Below are 25,067 nucleotides of genomic sequence, written 5' to 3'. Positions count from 1 at the left end.
CCATTTATTAATTTCACAGAGGTTAAATTGAAACCCAGTCTCCAAATACAAGACCAGTATTCTTCCTCTTTCCTCTTTCGTGGCTGACCTCAACCCAGACTCCTGCCTGGCCAGTGCCTCTGGGTTGGTCCAGGTTTCTCAGTGACCCTAGCTGTGGGAGCTGTTAGAGTGCTGCAGTTGCAGAGGTCAGGGATGTGAGTGACCAGTGTTGGAGCCTGTCTGCCTGATGGAATCGAATTGACACGGGCAGAGCGTGCTGAAAGCAGAAAGCCACATCAGTGTCGCTTGTCCTAAGTACACATGAACACACGCCCTTCATGTAAGTCTCAGTTAAGAACAGGTGACGTAAAAGGCAGAATATTATTTATTCCAATAGGAATTTGGTGTTAGTTTAAAAAAAAAAAAAGAGTGTCCCACAAACCTTCCTGAATGAGTCCTGTTGTCATTGCTGCTGGGTTGCCCACTCCCTGCTTGTCTTCTGTGTTCCTTCACAGGCCTGCAAACACGCGGCCAGGCTGCTTTGAGTCTCTGCTCCCAAGGCCAACCATTTTCTTTGCATCTTTTGGCCTCAGTTGGGAAACGGTGTCTCTCGCGACCACACCTCCTGTGGGATGAATGGGCTGTTGATGCTCCTCCTTTTGAGAAAAACGTAAAATTTTGTGTTAATAATGTGCCATCTTCCGAACAAAACAATTTGGAATCTTGCTAATTCTCTCCTTTGTGTCCATTCTGCTACATGACTGTCTTTTGAAGAAATCCTCCCTTAAAACTTCACTACGGATATTTCAGACTTGCCTCTTGAAACGGAAGAGTGATGGAGTATGTACTCTCACTCCTCTCTTCTGGCTGTAAACTTCTGTGACTCCAAGTCCTGAAATGAATTTCCATTACTAAAATAAATGTCTTACCAGTGATCACATTCCCTAAGTTTTGCTCTCAAGATTGAATAACGCATCTTTAAAGCCTTGAAAAAATTCTTAGCTGATAGAAATCTTACCACTCTCTGAAATGGCAAATGATTCCAAACGCTAAGTTTCACTCTTACTTAAAGTCCTTTCTTTTCTCAACAGAGACCCCCAAATTTTCATCTCAGAAATATGCTTCCACTTGAACAATACTGTTTTGAGATCAAAACTAGAGTATTGACCAATTCTTCTTACAAAAAGTTTTGTTTCCTGTATTTCTTTCTTTAAAAACAAGGAGCCACCCTCCCCCCCTTCCTAGTAGTCAATTTCAAAATCCTTTTTAACCTTGTAGGTCCAAGGTAGCCCAGGATGGCTGCAGCTTCCTATGATCAGTTGTTGAAGCAAGTAGAGGCCCTGAAGATGGAGAACTCAAACCTTCGCCAGGAGCTGCAGGATAATTCCAGTCATCTTTCCAAACTGGAGACTGAGGCATCCAACATGAAGGTATCACAACTGTGGCTTTGGATGAGAGTGTTCCCCTCGCAAACTTGGGATAAGACTTCAGAGTGTACTAACTCAAGCAATAATGTGTCAAACTTTCTTGTAAAAATCAATCTGTTTTTAATAAAGTGTATTGACTTCATCCAGTGAATCATACAAAGGAAATACATGTGAAGCCCCAATGACTAGTTCTTAGTTGGCTTAGAAGTGGGAGAGCAACTTGTGCAGCACTGCATAGAGTCAGGTCTTGTACGTGTGGTTCCAGGAAACCAGCTGCACGATTTTGGAAATCTCAAATTTCAGTAAACCGTCTCTTCCGCTTCCCTCAGATCTTGTTGCCACATAAAAGCTGCAGTGATCAGGAAAGTCGGCCCCTCGTTCCTTCCTGGCTTTGCACAGACTTGGACTGCAGTTGTCCTACTTGGAAAATGCAGGCAGCACACTAGCCTTGGTTTCCACAGCAGCCTCCAGCCTAAACACTGGAGCCAGATGGCAATGAAAAGCTGGCAGCCTCCAGGAGAAACTGTCAAACACCCTGTGTATAGTGGGGAAGCGTGTTCTAGCTTAAAAATAATCAAGGCTAAAACTGAACCATTGTAATCCCCAGCTTCTTAGCAGATTTTCTTCTCACTAAATTTAATTACTTTTTAGAATCGTAGGTCATCAACAAAATTTTTTACAAAAATTCTTGCAGCTTTGTGTCTGCCTTGCTGTCTTTGCCAGCAGAGACCCTGCCTCTTCCTGTCTGCTCGCAGCCCTGCTGCTTCTGGTCTCCTGGTCCGTGCTTCTCTGGTGCACCTCCAGGTCTCTATCGCCCAGGCCTTTGGGCGTCACTAAAGTAATCATTCCTACCCTTTTTACTCTTATACTTAAAGGCCTTGTCGTTTCAGACCTTTTGTTTGCATGTTGTACTCTTCTTTCCATCAGTCTTTTCTTCTTCTTCTGATTTCTGTGGTCTGACTGTTCCTGGCAGTGCTCCAGGGCACCGCAGTCCCTTTGGTGATTGGTGGGTTGGCCACGAGCTGTACTACCTGCCAGAGCCTGTATGAGTGACCTCAGCCTATCAGGTTTAAAATAAAAGCTGCACTCATGAGATTTTTAGTATTGGTCTACACAGCACATCTCTGATTACCTGGCATGTCTTTTGGAACACTCCCCGGTGGGGTTGAACTATTTTCTGTCTCTTTCACTGTGCTGTGTTCTAAAGAGGACAGGCCCATTTGGCTAAGAAAGTGTCTGTTTTGTCTGTGCAGACCCCAGAACTGGTTTCCAGTCTTCGTGTAGCTGCTCAAACACATCATACCCTCATCCTGGGGATGTATTTGGATTTACTCCACATCCATCTCCGTGCCGCCATGGTCTTAGAGGGACCATGCAAGTCGCATCATTAGATTGCACAGTGGGCCATTTTATCCATGTGCATAAAATGAGGGAGCTTCAAAATGCTTGTGGAAAAATGGAATTCAAAAATGGGTGTTTTGTTACAAAAAGTTTGAAATCCTTGCATATATATATATATGTTGCAAAAAGTTTGAAATCCTTGCATATATATATGTGTTGCAAAAAGTTTGAAATCCTTGCATATATATATGTTGCAATAAGTTTGAAATCCTTGCATATATATATGTTGCAAAAAGTTTGAAATCCTTGCATATATATATATATATGTATGTATGTATGTATGTATGTATATGCAAGGATGTACTCAAAAGTGATGGAAGTATTGGATAAAGAAGGGCCGGGAGGGGCCAGCATCGCAGGGGGCACAGGTAGAGACCCAGCCGCCCCATTTGATTCTGCTCCTACAAAAAGTAGCCCACCTTGCTTGGGTTCTTGCAGCCCTGGGGGAAACTCAGAAGAGCTGTGTTTCCCAACTAGCCAAGCTCCCACCGTTGTTGCCATTGGGAGAGTGACCAGCAGATAGACGACCTCTCTGTCCAGGTTTCTCCTTCTCTGTAACCCTGCCTTTCAAGTAAATAAAGCAAGCTTTTAAAAAGAGAGAGACAATAGGTTAGCATACTTAACTGTGGTGTTTGAGAACCTGACTATGAAGTTATTAAATACCAGATTGTTATGTATCTTTGGTGTTTTTTATGGTCCTGTTTGTTTCAGAGAAGTGGATTTCAGATATATAATGTTTGTGGCTTGGACAAGTCTCTGGATCTCAGTTGGTTTATCTGGAAAATGGGAGAAATTCACTGTATCTTATTGCTTTAAGGTTAGAGATAATAACTGACTGTTCACTGCCCTAAATAGAAAGTTCGTAAAATCATCATTAATACAAACACTGTGATTGTTATTGAGGGATGATAAATTGTAATAGTGGATAACCTACGTAAAGTGCTTTACTGCTTGGAAAGGTCGAGACCTTTTCTGTCCAGCATACCTGTGGTCGTGTCTTATAGCAGCTTCATTAGACTGTATTTTTGTGTTTTTGTTTGTTTCTACAGGAAGTCCTTAAACAACTGCAAGGAAGTATTGAAGATGAGGCTATGGCTTCTTCTGCACAGGTTGATTTGTTAGAGCGTCTTAAAGGTAGATTTTAAAAGATACTTAACATACTTTGTCAAGATGCTTTTCTAAGCTCAACCTGTTGTTCATGTCACCTTATGTATTAAGCTATACTGGTTAAAGTGAAAATATTTAGTAAAAGTCTGCTTTTCATTTCTTTGGTTAAACGATTAACTGATCACAGTCCCACGTGGGGAAGCCGTACCTTCTTCTGCCTTATTCTCGCATGTAAATAAGCCCATGTGAATTCTCTTTAGCTGAATGCTGCAAGATTGTCTTTCTTATTTTGCTGCTTGAAATTCTGGTGTGAAACCAGGGAAATTGCTTCCTAACCGCTGCAGCTAAGCAGAGGTCCCTTGCGGGTCAGGGCAGCGTTGTCTAGAGCATAGGCGGAGAACCCCCATCCCATAAGCCTTGTGAAGCTTGTGGTCATTTTGTCTGGCCTGATAAGGCAACCAAAGGTGCAATTTGAAATTCAGTGAACCTGCAACAGGCTAATTTTCAAGTTTATAATTTTGTATGCCTCATGAGTGTGATGTTACAAACATCCAACCTGCCTGGTGAGAAAAAAGGTTTGCCTGTCTTAATCTCAGGAGTCCAAGGAAGGGCTTTTATGTTATGTTCTTCCAGTCTCGTTCCTATTTTCCTCTGACCCAGTCTGAATTTTTCCGGAAGTTTAAGCATTCTGATTCTAAATAATTGTCTATTCAGTCATGTACATTTGCAGCTAAAATATGAACAGTACAGTAACATCAGAAATAGTTGAGAGGGACTGGTGTGAAGTGCAGTGGTGGGTTCTGCTGCCACGTGCGGCTGCCAGGCTGATCAGGGAGGCAGGTCCCAACAGCTCTGCGTCTGGTCCAGCTCCCTGCTGGTTTTCTGGGGAAGCAGCGGAAAACGGCCCAAGGCCTTGGACTTTGCTGTTCTGGTGAGACCCACGTGGAGTTCTGGGCGACCTGGCTTCAGCCTGGCCCACGCTTGACCCTGAATACCTTGGGCAGTAAATTAGTGAATGGAAGACATTTCTGTCTCTCTCTCTGTCCCGCTTCTCGTGTCACCCAACTTTTCAAAATAAATTCTGTTTTTAAAATAATATATTGGAATTCTTAAAGCAGTTGTTATATTAAATATTTGTATTTTATTCAGAACTTAATTTAGATTGTAGTAATTTCCCTGGAGTAAAACTACGATCAAAAATGTCCCTCCGATCTTACGGAAGCCGGGAAGGATCTGTATCCAGCCGCTCAGGAGAGTGCAGTCCTGTCCCCATGGGGTCTTTTCCAAGAAGAGGGTTTGTAAACGGAAGCAGAGAAAGTGCTGGATATCTGGAAGAGCTTGAAAAAGAAAGGTACCTTTTGTTCATTCTATATTCCAATTTGTTGTTACTTTGTAAGACTACAAAATGCAAATAACTAGTAGATGACAGCTAACATGTGTAGGGCAGTTTGTGTGTTTTACTGAGGTGTAGCCTGTTGCTATGAATTTCTGTATCAGAACCACTGCTTGGGGCCAGCGTAAGAGGCCAAGGTGCTGCTCCTGACACCAGCGTCCCATTTCAGCATGTCAGTTCAAATCTCAGGTGCTCTGCTTCCAGCCTGGGCTCTTGCCAGCCAAATAAGAGACTGAGGTGTGGCATTCGTGGCTTCTGTAGATGGGAGAGCTCAGTCTCTCTCTGTCACTATGCCTTTCAGATACATAAAGTAAATCTTAAAAAAAAAACAATGAAACATTGCTTCCAGTGAAACCAGTTCTGATTCTTCAAGCAAGTGTATTCAACTTTCTTATATGATGTTAATATTAGCTCACTGCTAATAATAAGATCATGAGGAAGAACTTTGTCACATATGTTTTGCCCCATAAATGATTGCATAAATGATGATTTCTTATATTCCTGGAAGTTCATCATGTGAGTATCAAAGAATATACTGTGAGCAAGATGTTATCGTCTACTTCAGACGAAGCCTGTATGCCCCAAATGTGTTCCTAGGCAAGCTGCTGGCTAATGCTGTATGTGTGAGTCACAGTAGTTTAGTTGCTGTGTGTGGAGACAGCTCTGAATGCAGAAAAGATGTGTGGTGTCAAAAAGAAAACAGTATAGTTATTCTTGTGTAAAATGCAATCAATAGAGCTACAAAGGATTCTGAGATGCTAGACGTCAGTGATTAGTGGTTTAATATTAAGGCTGGGATGCAGCTGTGTTCCATTTTTGACCCTACACATGCTGTGTGTGGTCATGCGTCACTGTAGACCTGTACACTGTGTGTTCACACATCACTGTGGACCTGTACACTGTGTGGTCACACGTCACTGTAGACCTGTACACTGTGTGGTCACGCGTCACTGTAGACCTGTACACTGTGTGGTCACGCATCACTGTGGACCTGTACACTGTGTGGTCACACATCACTGTGGACCTGTACACTGTGTGGTCACGCGTCACTGTGGACCTGTACACTGTGTGGTCACGCATCACTGTGGACCTGTACACTGTGTGGTCACGCGTCACTGTAGACCTGTACACTGTATGGTCACGCAACACTGTAGACCTGCACACTGTGTGGTCACGCGTCACTGTAGACCTGTACACTGTGTGGTCACACGTCACTGTAGACCTGTACACTGTGTGGTCACGCGTCACTGTAGAGCCTATACATGCTGTACAGTTAGGTACATTAGACCCGGTTTTTTCCTACTTCCAGAAGTAAATTAATTGTAGCTTTTCTACTTAAAAACTTTTTAGCATTTTGAATTGTAATGCTTAACTTGCAATGTAAACTTATTGTACAATTACAAAATATTTTTTTCTTATTCTGTTATGTGCTTTTCTCCATTTTAAATATTTTTTCTTTTAAATGTTTTTGTTGAAAAGGCAGAAACATGCATATTAGCTTATATCTTCATGGAGTCAAGATATCCTTGTCAGGCTTCCACATGCACGCTTTGTTCTACCTGAAAGTCTTCCGAGGCAGTGCTGTGTGTTGAGCTGTCGCCCTCTCTTGGGGTGGCACCCGCCCTTCAGCACCTCCTGCAGTAGCTGCCCAAGGCTGGGTGGCAGCTGCACTGTTTTCCTAAGTAGATGGAGTACTTTGCAGTGATGGGAAGTTTAGTATAGTCAACACGTCTGCTACTGGTATAACCAAGTATTGTCGTTGTCAGTATTACGTGCTGTACAGCGTCGTGTGTTGAATGCAGTGCTGCAGAGGTGTAAACACATCTTGTACTCTGCATTGGAGCCACCCCAGTGACTGCAGTGTGTGTCCTGCAGTGTGACCGATTACCATTTGGCTCAAGACACTGGGCCCTTGCCTTCTCCAGGCTTATCTCAGACTGAACGATGGTAACTTGTCCTTCATTTTCCTGTCCTCCAGCCACACGGACATTGGCCTGTCAGTTTAAGCTCATTTGTCAATTCTTCCTTCCTAACCCCATTTATTGGAGAATAATCATTGCAGAGTGATATCACCATCCATCCCACCCTTTTCCACTGTGGGCCCTACAGATTTCACTAGAGAAAGCCAACAAGCAGGATCAGATCTGATCTTCATCCTGGCACTCAGCTGTGAGCAGGTTCAGCTCTCTGGATTGTCTTCTGTTGGAATGACAGGAGAGGTGAGGTGGCCCCTCTGGTCCACGCTGTGTGACCACACACAAGGCTTTTCTTCCTGCATGTAGTCTTCACTGTTGAGGTTGCTCAGTAAAGGAAAAGAACTTGAAGTAAGAAAACTACCTTCCATGCTCTCCAACCCATATTCATGTTACTAGTAGATTAGTTCCTCTTACCAAAAAAATACAACTAGAACTTCTAATATCAGAGTGGTGTCTCCATGTGACTAAACTCCAGGAGCCAAAATAAAAATTCCAGAGTGGGTGTTAGGCATAGTGTTTGTATTAGAGTTCCTAAGTCACGTCACAGCTTCATTTCCAATTCCAGTGTTGTGATCATCTTTGGAAAGAGCAGGAGCTGGCTCAAGTGTGTGGGTCGCTGCCACTCATCTGGAGGGCTGCGTGGAGCTCCCAGCTCCCTGTGTGGTCCTGGTCCAACCTTGGCATCTAGAAAATGAACAACAAATGAGAGATTTCTCTATTTGTCCTGCTTCTCTCTTCCCTTTCGTATAAGTAAATGGTTTTATAACAATAATTTTCTACATGACAAAAACATACGATATGAAGTAAGAAAATACATATACATCATAGCTGACAAAATATTGTTCTTACTATAGAAGAGATTCTTTATTTTTTTTTTTGTTTTTAAAGATTTATTTATTTATTTATTTATTTATTTATTTTTATAATCCATTTTATTGTATTGTTGTTGACAATCTTTACATAGTTAACTATAGTTGAAGGAAAATCAAGAAAGAGAAGAAAAAAAAAAAAAAGGTTCAGGGGGATAGGGAGGTGGGCAATGCTATTATGTCCATATTGTTTCCATCATGTATCTGAGGTAAAAGGGGATATTGAGGGAGAAGCCCCACCCGGTTTCCCGCCCACCCCAAGTCCCGGATGTGGGGCATGCTCTGAGATATGTGCTCAAGTGGAGTTAATAGTTCTCCAGTTATGAGTCACTGCCAGTTTCGCTCGATGAGGTGGTCCACTGATTGATATGGTCCATCATGAAGTCTCCATTTGTCCCATATTTCGCTGCCAACATGTAGCTGAGATGAATGATTGTCCTATTCTGTCTTCTGTCTTTTCTTGGTTAGAATTCTGAGTCCAGCAGTTCAAGTGGGGAGATCTCCAAAGATACTTTGAGGTATTCCCAGACCAGATTCTTGTATGTTCTAGCAAGCACAGGGCCCGGCACAGTCCATCACCCTGATCAGCTGGTGGTTGCAATTGCTGTGTTGGTTCTGTTTTCAGTCCCGAGTTGCACTGGAACCAATGGGTGTTGCAGTCCAGTCTGGTTCGGCCCTTACATCAACCAGTGGGAGCTGTAGCCTAGTTGGGGCGACCCACAATAACCCCCACCAGACCGCCCCCTACCCTGGTTTGCCAGTATGTGTAGCAGAAGACCAATCTGTCCCCCATCCCATTTGGCTCTGGTACTTGTCAATGGGTATTAAAGCTTGGTTTTATCTAACCAACTCAACCATCCAGCCCTCACAGATATTGTTGAGTACCTCTCTATCTAGCCATCCCAGCCCCCGTCCTAGTTTTCATGCCCTCCCACGGGAATAGTGACCCAAGAAGGGGGAACCCACTTTTTCCCTCCCAGGTCTCTCTGTCCCGGTTTATGCACTCTTTAGGTGGTCCTGTGATTTGACTCGACAGAATTAGTCCCCAGTGCCAGCTTCTGCCAGCTGATGCTGTGGCCCTGATCTTGTCCACATGCAGCGCACAGGTGTTGTAGCCTTGCTTAGTCGAAGAGATTCTTTAAATAAATAAGCAGAACTCGCAGAAAAAGAAAGGAAGGTAGCTTTTAAACTTGAAAAACAATGCTTATCCCTACTCTTAAATATTAAAAAAAAAAGCATACTAAATCCATGTGATGCACTGTTTTGTTTTAAAGACAATGTGAACAGAAATACCACTTTAAAATCAAATATTTACATCATTGCAAGTGGCAGGAGCATAAACAAGTTAAGAATTGACAGAGCTGTTGGATTTATCTTGTATGCATGGTAACATGTGAAGTGAGGTAGGGATAAGAATGTTCAGTATAGCATTGTTTACAATAGCAACAGATTAAGAAAACTTGAGTGCCTGGTACTGAAGAACTGGTTGCAGTGTATCCCTTCATGGGTTCCCGGCTGCTGTGGAATACCCGTGGTGTTACGCAGCTGGGAAAGCAAGTGTGTAGTTCCTCTGTATGTTCTGAGGGAGCAGCCTCCAGCAGAGGTTTTTATTTTTAAATAAAAGTTTTAGGACAGGATAAGTACAGTAATGTGTTACTCTTTAAATACACTGGCCGGTTGGCACATACATTCCTCTGTCTTAATAGAAGATCTCTGCAAATATACCTAAGAAACTTGTAGCAGCGCTTCCCTTGAAAGAAGGTGGACCAGGTAGTTTTTGTACCTACCAAGTTTATCCCAGTGACTCTGCCCTTGCTCTCATGCATGCAGTGACCAAGTAGAGTTTGTGTCTGGACAAGGACACCGTCAGTTGGATTGCTCAGGAGATACATCACAAATTCATTTTAAAATCTCTTATTGCAAAGTGAAAATATGTCTCTGTGTTTGACTATGAGAAGCTAAAAATCGTATCGGTGACTAAGGTACTGGCTTCCTGTATTCCAGGATTGTTGTCTGGAATTATTGCCTCTTTATTGTCCTTTTCTTCTTGTAGTAATTTTGAGTTTTACTACATCCACCTTTTACTTACCATCATGTTGTATATGTGAAAAATGCCTGTAGTTAAATATGTAAGTATTGTGAGGATGATGACAACCTTTTAAGTAAAAATTGTAAAAAGCCTTTTAGTCACATGTTAATGACTCTAATACACTGTCCTACTTTCAAAATCCAAATTCCTAAGTTTTTAAAATTCATTGCTACTAGAGAACTTCACAGCAACCACTGGTAAGGGTTGCTTTTATACTGTCTGTATTAACATTGTGTAAATTTATTTTATTTTTTAATAGATCATTACTTCTTGCTGATCTTGACAAAGAAGAAAAGGAAAAAGACTGGTATTATGCTCAACTCCAGAACCTCACTAAGAGGATAGACAGTCTTCCTTTAACAGAAAATGTGAGTGACTTGGTAGAACCACTTGTTTTCACCTTTGCTAACTTGGTCTGTAGAGTACTTAGGTTATCTACTAAAAACAAAATTCAAGATTGATTAATTTATAGTTATTTGTAAAATCTTGTGTGTTATCCAACTTTAAGCAGCGTGCTCAAATCTAACCTTCTAAATTGAGAATGTTTGGTGGTTTTGAATCCTCAAGGACTCAGGGTTTTCCTAGGCAAGCAGCTTACATATTCTTTGTTGCATTGCCAGTTACACTCTAGAGAAATATTTGTTGTGCCTATTTGGGGATCAAAGTACAGGTACCATGCCAGATAGCCTCTTCAGTGAAAATATGTTTGAGGATAATTTGGGTCCTGTTCCAGGCATAAGTGACAATAGCTGGAAGCATGGTCTTTTTGGACAAAAACTAGTTTGTTTTGCAAATGGTACTTTTTTATGTCAAGAAGTTGTATTACTGTTAGCTTTTCCCTCTCAGTCTCTCCATGCCAGTTTTCTTCACAGACTTTTCTTAGGACGCAGAAGAGCCCTTCTGGGATAGAGCAGTAACTTCCACCAACACTATGTGTTTTGAATGGGGAAATAAGCTAACTATAACTTCTTTCTTGGCTTAGCTTTTTCGTTTCCTAATAGCACTTGGAAAAGTATGAGTCATAAAGAAAGCAGTGAAAATAGAAGGAAGACCCTTTGGCAAGCAAGCAGTCAGCCAGGTGTGCTCAGTGGACCTCCTGGCCCAAGGGGAGCAGGGCTGGGGGCTCACACTCCGTGACAGCCAGAGTTGTCTAAAGGTTTCTCAGATCCTTCCTGATTGTGCTCACAATCCTCCTGGGAAGAAAGGAGATGGACAGTGGGGGAACAGCTGTTGGAGGGTTTAGTGCTCAGAGGGATGGGGCGGGATTTGGTTTCTGTCATCCAAGTGCTGCTTTGCTCTCGCTCACCTTGGTAATGGGGAATACATAAAAGCCAGAGTCCAGCTGTCTGAGCAGTCATTCAAGAAAGATTTCTGCCTTAGCGGTCTGTCACTGTCTGACAAAATCAGTTCTCAGGTATTCATTCCTAATTATTGAATGGCTATTTGTATTCAGTAGGATAGACAGGACATTATGATGAACAATTGACAGCATATTAACAATTCAAACAGTTGTACCTTTTTTTAGTTTACAGATTTTGCTTTTATACTGGGAAGCCACATTAGTGAACACTTCCATGTGGAGATAGTGACCTGCAGTAGGTGTCAAGGAAGTAGGATGTCATGTAAACACCAGATTTAGAGCAGATTGTTGCAGCATGCTGTGTCGTGTGGCACACTGTCGCTGGCAGGTGGGTTCCACAGGTAGGCTTAGAGCCATGCCAGTGCGGATCAGCAAAGCTATCACGGATTGTTCCCTCTGTCACAGTCCAGAATCGGGCTGCTCACAGGAGGATGTTCTGTGTGTGTGCACAGCTGCAGTTCTGAAGCAGAATGTTCTGACTCAGAAGTGTGTGCCATGTGGTTGGCAGTGGGCATGCCACGTTGGAGACATCCACAGCACTGCATGCCCCTCCCATGACCTGTTGTAACTGTTACCTGTCACGCTAACTAGGCCTACTTTTGGCCTTTATTACAGCTGTGTTCGTCAGTTTAATTACCTTGTCCTTCTTATCCTTTTGTAGATGTGCAGTTGTCACAGACTGAGCCTAGTACATACAATCAAGTTTTAGGGCTCCTTGAAGTGAAACCGGTTTTCTGATTTGTCATGGTTTACACATTTACCTATTTCTTTTATTGGTACTTATATGCCTTTTTGCTCTTACTGATAAACATACAAATCTAATGAAATAATAATATTTTTGTGTTTAGTTTTCCTTACAAACAGATATGACCAGAAGGCAGCTGGAATATGAAGCAAGGCAACTCAGAGCTGCAATGGAAGAGCAGCTCGGCACTTGCCAGGACATGGAGAAGAGAGCACAGGTAAGCTGCCTGATGGCAGCTGGGAGGAGGGGTGGGAGGAGGGCCGGGGGGAGGGATGGGGGAGGGATGGGGGAAACATGGGGGAGGGATGGGAGGAGGGCGGGGGGGAGGGATGGGGAGAGGGCCAAGAGAGGGATGGGAGGAGGGCCAGGGGGAGGGATGGGAGGAGGGCCGGGGGGAGGGATGGGGAGGAGGGCCGGGGGGAGGGATGGGGAGGAGGGCCGGGGGGAGGGATGGGGAGAGGGCTGGGGGGAGGGAAGGGTGGGAGGAAGGATGGGGGAGGGCTGGGAGGAGGGATTGGGGAAGGATGAGGGAGGGATGGGAGAAGGGATAGGAAGAGGACCTGAGGAGGGATGGGAGGACCTGAGGAGGGATGGGAGGAGGGCCTGGGGGAGGGATGGGAGGAGGGCTGGGGGGAGGGATGGGGAGAGGGCCAAGAGAGGGATGGGAGGAAGGCCGGGGGGGCAGGGATTTGAGGAGGGCCGGGGGGAGGGCTGGAGGGAAGGGTGGGAGGAGAGCCAGCGGGGAGGGCTGGAGGGAAGGGTGGGAGGAGGGATGGGAGGAGGGCTGGGAGCCAGAGCTCTGTTCATGGGATTTGCTTTCAGGGGTTTATTGACTGATCAATTTGAAAGTCAAAGTCACAGAGAAAGATCTTTAGTGTGGTAGTTCACTGCTGCAGATGGCAGCAACAGCCAGGGCTGGGCTGGGGTGAAGCCAGGAGCTTCTGGGTCTCCCACATGGATGCAGGGCCATCATCCTCCATTGCTTTCCCAGGCCGTCAGCAGAAGTCTGGGTGAGAAGTGGAACAGTTGGAAATTAAACCAGAGCCCAAATGGGATGCCAGTATCACAGTTGGTGTCTTTACCCCTAATTTTCTTTTTTTTCCCCTGATTTTCTTATTAAAGGTAGTTGTGAGTCTGTCTTTACATTGACACTTTTTCAAAATAAGAATAATTTTCCTGTCTCCTCCATGTTAGTGTCCACTGCTGCTGTCCTGTTTTTGCTTTAAATAAATAAAGGCCAGAAAGAGTTTGATCCTGCTCTTTTGGTGGCTGGTAGTTCTTTGAGGGTTTTCCTCCATGTAATCCAAGTATGTATAGTGACGCTCAAATATGTCACTGCTCTTCAAATTTTGCACTGAAAGTGGAATCCCTCTTTTAGGGATAGTAGGGAAGAAACATGAAGAAATATGAATAGAAATTCAATCCATTTTCCACCCTCAGCTGATGTCAAGGAGGAGGCGAACCGGAGAGGATTCTGTGTGTCTGTTAAGAGAGCACTTGGCGTCTTGTGTTCCATCTCAGAGGCCATGTGTCCCAGTCCTGGCCCCGCCTCCCGGGGTCATCTTCCCGGAGGTGATGGCTCAAGTGCTCAGGGTGGAAGTCCTGGCTGCCTCCATTGCAGGCACTGGAGGGAGAACTTATGAGCTTCTGTCTTTGTCATTTTCTCTGTCATTTATATTGTAGTTGCTTGCCTAGAAAAGCCCAAGAGTGAACTTTAAACTGATAAAAAAAAAAAAAAAAGATTGACTAAGGTGACTAGAGATAAGTTATATTTAAAAGTCAGTACCTTTTCTTTAATGCTAGAGACACCAGTTAAAAATGGAAATGAAAGGCCTGGCACAGTGTGCTAGTTGTGATAGTCCTCGCCTTGCACACACCGGGTTCCCATATAGGCACCAGTTCTAACCCCGGCAGCTCTGCTTCCACTTCCCATCCAGCTCCCTGCCTGTGGCCTGGGAAAGCAGTCGAGGACGGCCCAAAGCCTTGGGACCCTGCACCCACGTGGGAGACCCGGAGGAGGCTCTGGCCTCCTGGCTTTGGATCAGTTCAGATCTGGTCATTGCAGCTACTTAGGGAATTAACCAGCAGGAATATCTTTCTCTCTGTGTGTCCTCCTCTCTGTATATCTAACTTTCCAATAAAAATAAATAAATCTTTAAAAAATAAAGCAAAACATGGAAGTGAGGGTAGGAGGACATGTCTACACTAATAGGACAGGGGGTTTGGCACAGCAGTGAGGCACTGCGTGGGATTCCCCCATTCCATATGGGAATGACTGCGCTCATGCCTGGCTCTGCTTCAGTCCAGCCTTCGTGCCAGTGCATGCCCATTGAGGCAGCAGGTGGCTCAGGCACTCAAGTCCCTGCCACCCAGGCAAGACTTGGATTGAATTTCTGGCTCCCCATTGCCCTGTCCTGGCTCCAGCTATTGCAGGCATTTCGGAAGTGAACTATTAGATGGATGACTTCTCTCTGTCTCTATGTGCCCCTACCGTTCAAATTAAAAAACGAATGAGGGGTCAGTGTTGTCAGGAGCCAGGGTAAGACGCTGTAGGGGATGTTTGTATCTCTGTAGGAGTGCCAATTCAAGTCCTGGCTCCTCCACTTGCTTTTTTTTTTTTTTAAGATTTATTTATTTTGATTGGAAAGTCAGATCCACCAAGGGGAAAGACAAAGATCTTCCATCCACTGGTTCACTCCTGAAGTGGTTCCAGTGCTGGATCTCAACTAATTCAGAGCCAGGAGCTTCTTCCAGGTCTCCTGCGTGAGTGGAGGGTTCCAAGGCTTTGGGCCGTCCTCAGCTGCTTTCCCAGGCCACAGGCAGGGAGCTGGATGGGAAGTGGAGCTGCCGGAATATGAACTGACGCCCATATGGGATACTGGGCGTTCAAGGCGAGGACTTTAGCCCCTAGGCTGCCACGGTGGGCCCTCCTCCACTTTTGATCTTGGTTTCTGCTAATGCTTCCTGGGGGGCAGTGGGAAAGGCTTGGGACCCCACCACAAGGGCGGTGGGAAAGGCTTGGGGCCCCACCACCAGGGCAGTAGACAGAGTTCCAGGTGTTTGGCTAGAGCCTGGAGAGTGAAAGAGGGATGAGAGACCTGACTCTTTGTGTGCTGTTCTGCCTTTCAAGTAGATGTAAGTAAACAAATTAATATTTGTAAGCATTAATAAATTTGTAAATACCTAAAAAAGCCTACATAAAATATAAAATTGTGCTCACTTCAGCAACAATGCACTAAAATATAAAATTGATGAAGGACCACAAATTATCTTAAAAATGGAGAAAACTCTAGATGAAAAAACTTTTATATCAGAAAAATGTCCATCTTAAAATAACACAGACATATACAGTTTCATGATAAACAATGTTTTGAAACCAGGAAAAATGATTCTGAAGTTTATAATCCAAGAATTTTCCGAGAGCATTTAGGAAAGAAAAAATAGTCAGTGGGAATTTCCTTATGAACATTTGTTAATACTGGAATAATCATTTTGGTAACTCAAAAGTAGAAGGCAAATAGTACAAAATAGACACTAGAATAAGTTAGAGAAATATTCAGTTAAATCATAAATTTTAGGTAAATTGGTAAATTAATAAATGTATGTACAACTGACCACCTTTTAGAAGATAGTCCGCTATTTCACATCTTAAAAATAAAAATTACAAATGAATTAAAAATCCAAGAGTAAGAAATAAATCTAAAGCCAGCAGACTATAAAATGGAGGCCCCATGAGAGTACCTAGTGTAGGGCCTTGCTGCTCAATGCTTCCAAGAGGCTGCTACTGTTGCATGCGAGACACTGACCGGGAGAACACAGAGCCCCAGAGTCCACCAGCAAATGCAAGATCTCTGTTATTCTGCCTATCAAACAGATAAATAAATCTTTAAAAAAGAAGAAAAAGAAAGGGATGGAAATTAAAGCAAGAAAGAGAAGGAAGTGAGTTGGGATTCACTTCATAAAACTGAAAAGCACTCACCTCACAAAGGGAGTGGACTGAGGGGTATTTGTAGTACTTAAGCTGAGCCGTAGGCATTCTGGGAGTGGACTGAAGGGTATTTGTAGTACTTAGCGCTGAGCCGTGGGCATTCTGGGAGTGGACTGAAGGGTATTTGTAGTGCTTAGCGCTGAGCCGTGGGCATTCTGGGAGTGGACTGAGGGGTATTTGTGGTACTTAAGCTGAGCCGTAGGCATTCTGGGAGTGGACTGAGGGGTATTTGTAGTACTTAGCGCTGAGCCGTGGGCATTCTGGGAGTGGACTGAGGGGTATTTGTAGTACTTAGCGCTGAGCCGTGGGCATTCTGGGAGTGGACTGAGGGGTATTTGTAGTACTTAGCACTGAGCCGTGGGCATTCTGGGAGTGGACTGAGGGGTATTTGTAGTACTTAGCCCTAAGCCATAGACATTCTGGGAGTGGACTGAGGGGTATTTGTGGTACTTAAGCTGAGCCGTAGGCATTCTGGGAGTGGACTGAGGGGTATTTGTAGTACTTAGCGCTGAGCCGTGGGCATTCTGGGAGTGGACTGAGGGGTATTTGTAGTACTTAGCGCTGAGCCGTGGGCATTCTGGGAGTGGACTGAGGGGTATTTGTAGTACTTAGCGCTGAGCCGTGGGCATTCTGGGAGTGGACTGAGGGGTATTTGTAGTACTTAGCGCTGAGCCGTGGGCATTCTGGGAGTGGACTGAGGGGTATTTGTAGTACTTAGCGCTGAGCCGTGGGCATTCTGGGAGTGGACTGAGGGGTATTTGTAGTACTTAGTGCTGAGCCGTGGGCATTCTGGGAGTGGACTGAAGGGTATTTGTAGTGCTTAGCGCTGAGCCGTGGGCATTCTGGGAGTGGACTGAGGGGTATTTGTGGTACTTAAGCTGAGCCGTAGGCATTCTGGGAGTGGACTGAAGGGTATTTGTAGTACTTAGCGCTGAGCCGTGGGCATTCTGGGAGTGGACTGAAGGGTATTTGTAGTGCTTAGCGCTGAGCCGTGGGCATTCTGGGAGTGGACTGAGGGGTATTTGTGGTACTTAAGCTGAGCCGTAGGCATTCTGGGAGTGGACTGAGGGGTATTTGTAGTACTTAGCGCTGAGCCGTGGGCATTCTGGGAGTGGACTGAGGGGTATTTGTAGTACTTAGCGCTGAGCCGTGGGCATTCTGGGAGTGGACTGAGGGGTATTTGTAGTACTTAGCCCTAAGCCATAGACATTCTGGGAGTGGACTGAGGGGTATTTGTGGTACTTAAGCTGAGCCGTAGGCATTCTGGGAGTGGACTGGGGGTATTTGTAGTACTTAGCGCTGAGCCGTGGGCATTCTGGGAGTGGACTGAGGGGTATTTGTAGTACTTAGCCCTAAGCCATAGACATTCTGGGAGTGGACTGAGGGGTATTTGTAGTACTTAGCGCTGAGCCGTGGGCATTCTGGGAGTGGACTGAGGGGTATTTGTAGTACTTAGCGCTGAGCCGTGGGCATTCTGGGAGTGGACTGAGGGGTATTTGTAGTACTTAGCGCTGAGCCGTGGGCGTTCTGGGAGTGGACTGAGGGGTATTTGTAGTACTTAGTGCTGAGCCGTGGGCATTCTGGGAGTGGACTGAAGGGTATTTGTAGTGCTTAGCGCTGAGCCGTGGGCATTCTGGGAGTGGACTGAGGGGTATTTGTGGTACTTAAGCTGAGCCGTAGGCATTCTGGGAGTGGACTGAGGGGTATTTGTAGTACTTAGCGCTGAGCCGTGGGCATTCTGGGAGTGGACTGAAGGGTATTTGTAGTACTTAGCGCTGAGCCGTGGGCATTCTGGGAGTGGACTGAGGGGTATTTGTGGTACTTAAGCTGAGCTGTAGGCATTCTGGGAGTGGACTGAGGGGTATTTGTAGTACTTAGCCCTAAGCCATAGACATTCTGGGAGTGGACTGAGGGGTATTTGTGGTACTTAAGCTGAGCCGTAGGCATTCTGGGAGTGGACTGGGGGTATTTGTAGTACTTAGCGCTGAGCCGTGGGCATTCTGGGAGTGGACTGAGGGGTATTTGTAGTACTTAGCGCTGAGCCGTGGGCATTCTGGGAGTGGACTGAGGGGTATTTGTAGTACTTAGCGCTGAGCCATGGGCATTCTGGGAGTGGACTGAGGGGTATTTGTAGTACTTAGCGCTGAGCCGTGGGCATTCTGGGAGTGGACTGGCAGGAAGATGCAGAAGGTTCCCAAAGCTGCCTCCATCAGAGCCTCCTTTGCCACCTCCAGGAGGGTTTTGTGTGCTGATTACTAAGAAAGAAAATGCAAGTAGACCTCAGAAAGTTTCGTAGAAAATGGAACTGAGGGGTCCTGCTTGCTTGGCTTCCTGCCACCCACATGGGAAACTCAGGTGGACTTCTGGCTCCTGGCCTCACCTGGCCCAAACCTGGCCGTAGTGATAATTTAGGAGTAAAGCAGTGGATGGGCGATCTCTTTTTGTCTCTTTTTCTTTCTCTGTGGCTCTGTCTTTCAAATAAAGAAGTAAATTTTAAAAAGAAAGAAAGAAAGAATGAAATTGAACTGAGTCCAACTTGATGTTAGTATGCAAATGTATTAAAACAGATATCTAACTTTTTCCGTAAAAATGGTTTGGCATGCCCTGCAGTGTTCTTTGGTGGTTATAATGTGATTGTTTATACTAATGCTTGTAACAAAATGATGTCTGATTTGCTCTCTTATTTTATTCTAGCGAAGAATAGCCAGAATTCAACAAATAGATAAAGACATACTTCGTGTACGACAGCTTTTACAGTCCCAAGCAACAGAAGCAGAGGTTAGTAAATGGCCTTTTTTTGTTTATGGTATAAATAAACGTGTTTAGAAGATGTGTATAATTCACGTAACATTATAACTTTTAGGCAGTTCAAATTTATTAGAGCCATGAGCATAGATAACTTATCAACTACCTGGTTACATATAACCAGTAAATAATTTTACTGTCATCAGCCAGTAAGTAAGCTTTTCCCATGGCGAGAGCTGAGTATATGCACTTCCCAGGGCATACTTCATAAATTCCATGAAATGGTCTAGAAAACAGAAAAGGTGCGAAGATGAGGGGAAGTGAGAACCGGAAGGCTCAGAGCAGGAAGACTAGGAACCACATGGCGAATGTTCAGTGTGTCCTCCCACATCAGCAGCGGAAATCCTGAGGAGCTCCACTGTGGAGTACTGTGGAGCTCCAGAAAGTTCCAGAACTGGCTCCGTGATTGACCTGGAGAGCTGAGGATGAAAGCAGAGCTGTGACTGACAGCCGCTCAGGACACAGATGGAGGGCGAGGCTCTGCACAACTCTGCAGAGCTGTGCGACTGTTTTCGTTCCTTGTGGAAGAGAGATGATGGGGGTCCTTGAATGGGACATCATTCAGGAACCTGAACTAGGTAAAAACTTACTCCACGCTAGGTCCTCCTGGCAGCCAGGATCATCATTTCAGGTACATTTCTAGAAGGTACTTTTCTAAGACATATGACCAACCCAAGAAAAGACATCAGAAGGGATTTATATTGCAAGATTTGCCAACAAAGCAGCTGACATGGACCATCCTAACTAGAGCAGACAGAATGTCTCTCTCAGGCCAAGAGCTGCATCCCTTCCATAGACAGGCCACTCTGAAATTTTGACAAACACTAACAGCCACCAGACGTTCTAGGAAAGTTTCCAACAAGAAAGATCATAGAAATAGATTCATTCTTCTTTTTTTTTTTTTTTCTTTCTTTTTTTTTTTAAAAGATTTATTCATTTTATTACAGCCAGATATACACAGAGGAGGAGAGACAGAGAGGAAGATCTTCCGTCCGATGATTCACTCCCCAAGTGAGCTGCAACGGGCCGGTGCGCGCCGATCCAAAGCCGGGAACCTGGAACCTCTTCCAGGTCTCCCACGCGGGTGCAGTGTCCCAGTGCATTGGGCCGTCCTCAACTGCTTTCCCAGGCCACAAGCAGGGAGCTGGATGGGAAGTGGAGCTGCCGGGATTAGAACCGGCGCCCATATGGGATCCCAGGGCTTTCAAGGCGAGGACTTTAGCTGCTAGGCCACGCCGCCGCCCCGATTCATTCTTCTTAAAGGAAAAAAAATTCCAAAAATGAATATTTTCAGTAAGAAAAGATATTATATTCATAAAGGAAGATAAGTATGCTATACAAAAGAATATTTTTATATTAACTAGAGAGTTGATGGGAGTTAAAAATTGTAATAATAGAAGTGAAAAACCCAATAGAAAGATTATCAAAGTAAAGCCAGATAATCAGATGGAAAATACAGAAAGTACAATCAGGGATGGATGCCTGGCGCTGCAGGTGGGATAGCTCTGGGATATCACTGGCACCGGCTGCAGCTTCCTGCTGGTGTGCAGCATGTAGGTGCACGTGGTGGCCTGAGTGCCTGGATCCCTGCCACACACCTGCTCTCCTGGCTTGGAGCCTCAGCCATGTCAGGCACCGGGAGAGCGAATCAGCAAGTGTCTCTGTCTTTTTCAAATCATAAAATAAAGTAAATAAATTTGGGGAAAGTGGGCTTTGAGGAGTAGTGGGCTGAACCCACCCTCAGGATGCCCACGTCTCATCTCAGACGGCTGATGTGGAGTCCCACCCTCGCTTCTGGTCCAACTTCTGGCCATTCGCCAGGGCAGCAGCAGATACAGGCCCAGCAGCTTGGGCCCTGCCAGCCTCCGGGAGCTGCTGACCTGGGGCTTGCCCAGCTCTGGCTGCTGTGGGCTTTTGAAGAATGAACCGGCAAATGAAAGATCTCTCTCTTCCAGTAAATAAATGGAAAACTTTAAGATGAAGACCCTAAGAAACCAAGTCTCACTTTAAAATGTTACTGTATTTTATTTAGAAGAGAGAAAACAAAAGTCATCCCATTTGTTCCAGAAAGAGAATGGGTAGAATAATGATGTCATGCTAGGAAATAAATTAAAAATTCCCCAACTTGAGAGCTTAGTGTTACCCTGCAAGTTAAAGTAATCTCACACTACGGCACATCATGAAACACAGAGAAAATCCTCAAACCCTCTAGAAAAGGAAGGGAAGAGAGATTTCACTAGAAGGAATAGAAACAGAAATGCCTTTACATGCATAAAAAGCAGGACCAAGTGCTGTGTCCCGGGGCTTGTGCTGCTGCCCTGTGACCCAGCTCTGCTGGTGCACGTGGGAAAGTCATACAAGGTGGCCCAGTCCTTGAGCCCTTGCCTGAAGTGGGAAATCTTTAAGAAACTGCAGCTCCTGGCTTTGACTTGCTCCGGGCCCAGCCATTGTGGCCATTTGGACCAGAAACCAGTGGATGGAAGATAGTTCTCGCCCTCTCTTTTTGTAGTCTTCCTTTCAAATAAATAAATATTTTTTAAAAAAGAATTAATATGAATAGAAACAATGGAAACTAGAGCTTTTTTCAGGTATGTTTCTTACCAATACTTTTACGATACTTGTTATCCTGCAGTTCATAAATTCTGTATGTCCCCAAGCCACCCACTTTTTTTTTTTTTATAATCTATTTTATTGTGTTGTTGACAATCTTTACATAGTTAATTACAGTTAAAGAAAGAAAAAGAAAAGAAAAAAAAAAAGGTTCAGGGGGATAGGAAAGTGGGTAATACTATTATGTCCACATTGTTTCCATCTTGTATCTGAGGTAAAGGGGGATATTGAGGGGGAAGCCCCTCCCGGTTTCAAGCCACCCACTTTATGCACGGTGGGTGAAAGCATTCAGAATGTCCCACAACTCCCTTCACTAGATCATTTCACAGACTCACTGGACTCTGCTTGGGATTATGGCTTCATTGCAAGGTTGCAGACCAGGAACAGCCACTGAGCCTCACGGTCAAGTCCAGAGAGGGCTAGGGGTGCGCATATCAGCCACCCGCCCTATAAGCGTGTCCAGGAACCAGCAAGCTCCACTGAGCACTGACAGCCAGAGTTCTTGGCGTCCCACTCTGTAGACATTACCCACATGACTGAACCAAGTCTCCAGCTCTCTGCTCCCTGGAGCTGAGTCTGAGCCTCTGATCATGTGGTGTCAGGCATCTGGCCTGAGTTGCCTTAGTAGCATAAAAAACACTTGTGTCACTCAAAAAGTTTAGGTTTGTCAGGTTTCTCACTACACCACACCAGGCTCCAGATTTATCTCTGATAAAACTGCTCAGCCTGAGAGTCAAAAGAGCAGATGTTTAGTGTGTAAGATAGCCACATCCCACACCAGCATGCTTGGGGTTGGTTCCTGGCTCCAGCTCCTGATTCCAGGAGCCTGTTACTGCAGTGCCTGGGATAGATCTCTCCTCTGCCTTTTCTCCATTCTCTTCTCATCTTCCCTTCTCTCCCCTTTCCTCTTCCTCCCCTCTTCTTTTACCTTTTTGTTTTATATTTTTGTCTGAGGAAAAAAACAGGGGAGAAAGAATACGCAGTTCCAGCTACTAGTTCATATCCAATGCCTACATTGGCTAGGGCATAATGGATAGATAGGGAACTGGCTATGTAGCAGGACCCAAAGACCTGAGCCATCACTGCTCCCCCTCAGGGGCTGCATTACCAAGACACTGCAGTCAGAATGATCAGTGTGGCTGTTGAAGCCAGGCACTGCTGAGTTTGAAGTGCTGTTGTTCTGGCTGGCGTCTTGGCCACCTGACTGAATGGCCTGCATCCGCTGTGTTTAAAAGTTCTTTTCCAGAGCAGGCAGTCAGTTGTCATGTTTGATGCCCACATTTCCTCTGGGAGTGCCTACGTCCAGTCCTGGCTTCTCCACTTTCAGTCCAGTACACTCTGGGAGGTAGCAGGCACTTGTTAGGTATTTGCGTCTCTTCCACTCACATGGGAGATCCTGCTAGCACACATACATCCCAGGCATTCTCTTGGCCCAGCCCCAGCTGTTCCAGGCACTTGGGGAGTGAACCAGTTGATAGAAGAGCTGTTGGTCTCCTACCTCTCAATAAATTAAGTAATTTTTAATTGGAATTTTTTTCATATACATAATTTTTTAATTGGGCTATACTATACCTTGTATTTTATCTTGATATTCTTTGCTTTGAGTTTTGTTATTTTTTTTTTCTAGCTTCTTTTTAGTTTCTTCTACTTTTCTCTCTTCTATTGTTTCTGTATCTGGTAGGTTTTAAAATTTCCAAAACAGTATTTAAATAAACTAAGAATTTTACTTGTGTTGGAATAGCCCTCTCCGGGCGTATGTTTGTCACAGCAGTTAGAGGCTGGTTGGGACACCTACACTCCAGGCTGGTCCAACTGCCTCAGTTCCATTGCCAGGAAATGGACACACGAGAGGCAGCAGGGAGACTGCACTCAGGTACTTGGGTTCTGGTGTCTGGCTATCTGTCTCTCCTCTGTTCAAATAAAATGGTAATAAATATGTTTTATTAATGAGGTGAACAAAGTAGCCTTCCACTTAATAGCGTGGACTTTGCCCTTGAACATCACTGTGTTTCTGTTCATCTTGCTGTTAATACAGCTTTCTTTTCATTTTTGTCTAATGTGTTTTTTTCTCTGCCTTTATTTCCAATTTCACCAGCTTTTTGGCCACTAGAAATTCCTTACAATTTGTCACATGTTAATAGTAATCCTCATTTCTGGTTTATTTCAAGTTGGAGGTTGACTTGTGTTTTTTGTTACATTTGATCTAATGTTTTAGTAAACATGAATGAACTAAAGGAAGTTGACATTTACTCCATGCGATGTCATGATATACTTAAGGAGGAACCCAAACACATTGTTTTACTATACTGTTTAGTTTCTTTATTCCTTTACTGTCCTCCTCCTAATGTCGAGTCAAGGGGAGGCATGAAGATGGAGAAGAGCAGAGACTGAGCACTCACGAGTTAGATCCTGAGCACAGAAACACAAGTGGGATCTTTCTGCTTTGTGGAACTCACTGCTGATGGGTGTGTCTGTGCCTGCTGCTCACAGTGGGTTCAGTGCTACTGGTAGTTCAGAACTCAGAAATTACAGAAGGGCCTGACAGCAGGGGCACCCAGTGCTCCAACTTTCTTACACATCCCTTGATACACTTTTCAAGCAACTGCTTTGTAAGGAGCAAGGGATGAAAGCGATGGGAGCTGGGTGCAGGCTCTTGTGTCTTAAGAGTCTAATACCTAAATGAAGAGCATCAGAGAAGCAAGATATTTTACCATGCAAAGTGAGAACACATGCTAAAGAAGGAATATAGATGTACAATGCTCCCAGTTCCAAGTCCATCCCTCTGTGTGACCTGGAAGCATCACCGGCTGTGTCTGAGGTAGGGCTTGAGTGTACACTCAGTTAGGATCTGGGGTCACAGGCTGTGTCTGAGGTAGGGCCTGAGTGTACACTCAGTTAGGGTCTGGAATCACAGGCGGTGTCTGAGGTAGGGCCTGAGTGTACACTCAGTTAGGGTCTGGGGTCACGAGCGATGTCTGAGGTAGGGCCTGAGTGTACACTCAGTTAAGGTTTGGGGCCTGAGCAACACTCTTCTTGTCCTTTTTTGGAAAATTCAGAATTGTGGTTTGCGATACATGATGGGAGTGGGCGTGTCAGCCATGATAACTGGTTTTTAAGATTTATTTGTTTTTATTAGAGAGGCAGCAATACAGAAAGAAGGATCTTCCATCACTGGTTTATTCCCCAAATGGCCGCGACAGCCAGAGCTGAGCCAATCTGAAGCCTGAACCAGGAGTTTCTTCCAGGTCTCCCATATAGGTGCAGGGTCATTAGCAGTTAGGCCATCTTCCAGTGCTTTCACAGGCTACAAGCAGGGAG

The 25,067-nt window shown here is 44.8% G+C and overlaps 1 protein-coding gene across 6 annotated transcripts in view; it reads left to right on the top strand.

Moving 5' to 3' along the window:
- The window catches only part of APC (APC regulator of WNT signaling pathway), a 92,071-nt gene that overhangs the window by 34,265 nt on the left and 32,739 nt on the right, over positions 1-25,067 (top strand). For 5 of the 6 annotated variants that reach the window (XM_058677488.1, XM_058677487.1, XM_058677484.1 and 2 more), the window contains exons 2-7: positions 1,258-1,409; positions 3,857-3,941; positions 5,064-5,265; positions 10,501-10,609; positions 12,450-12,563; positions 19,029-19,112. In XM_058677488.1, the coding sequence (XP_058533471.1) occupies positions 1,275-1,409; positions 3,857-3,941; positions 5,064-5,265; positions 10,501-10,609; positions 12,450-12,563; positions 19,029-19,112 (729 nt within the window). In that variant the 5' untranslated portion in view covers positions 1,258-1,274. The remainder of the gene's footprint in view (positions 1-1,257; positions 1,410-3,856; positions 3,942-5,063; positions 5,266-10,500; positions 10,610-12,449; positions 12,564-19,028; positions 19,113-25,067) is intronic. The other variant, XM_058677485.1, reaches the window with a different exon arrangement.

The sequence above is a fragment of the Ochotona princeps genome, chromosome 19 (genome assembly GCF_030435755.1).
Source record: "Ochotona princeps isolate mOchPri1 chromosome 19, mOchPri1.hap1, whole genome shotgun sequence".
NCBI lineage: Eukaryota > Metazoa > Chordata > Mammalia > Lagomorpha > Ochotonidae > Ochotona > Ochotona princeps.
The sequence above is the reverse complement of the archived record's forward strand: the minus strand, read 5'-3'. Positions and strand labels throughout refer to the sequence as shown.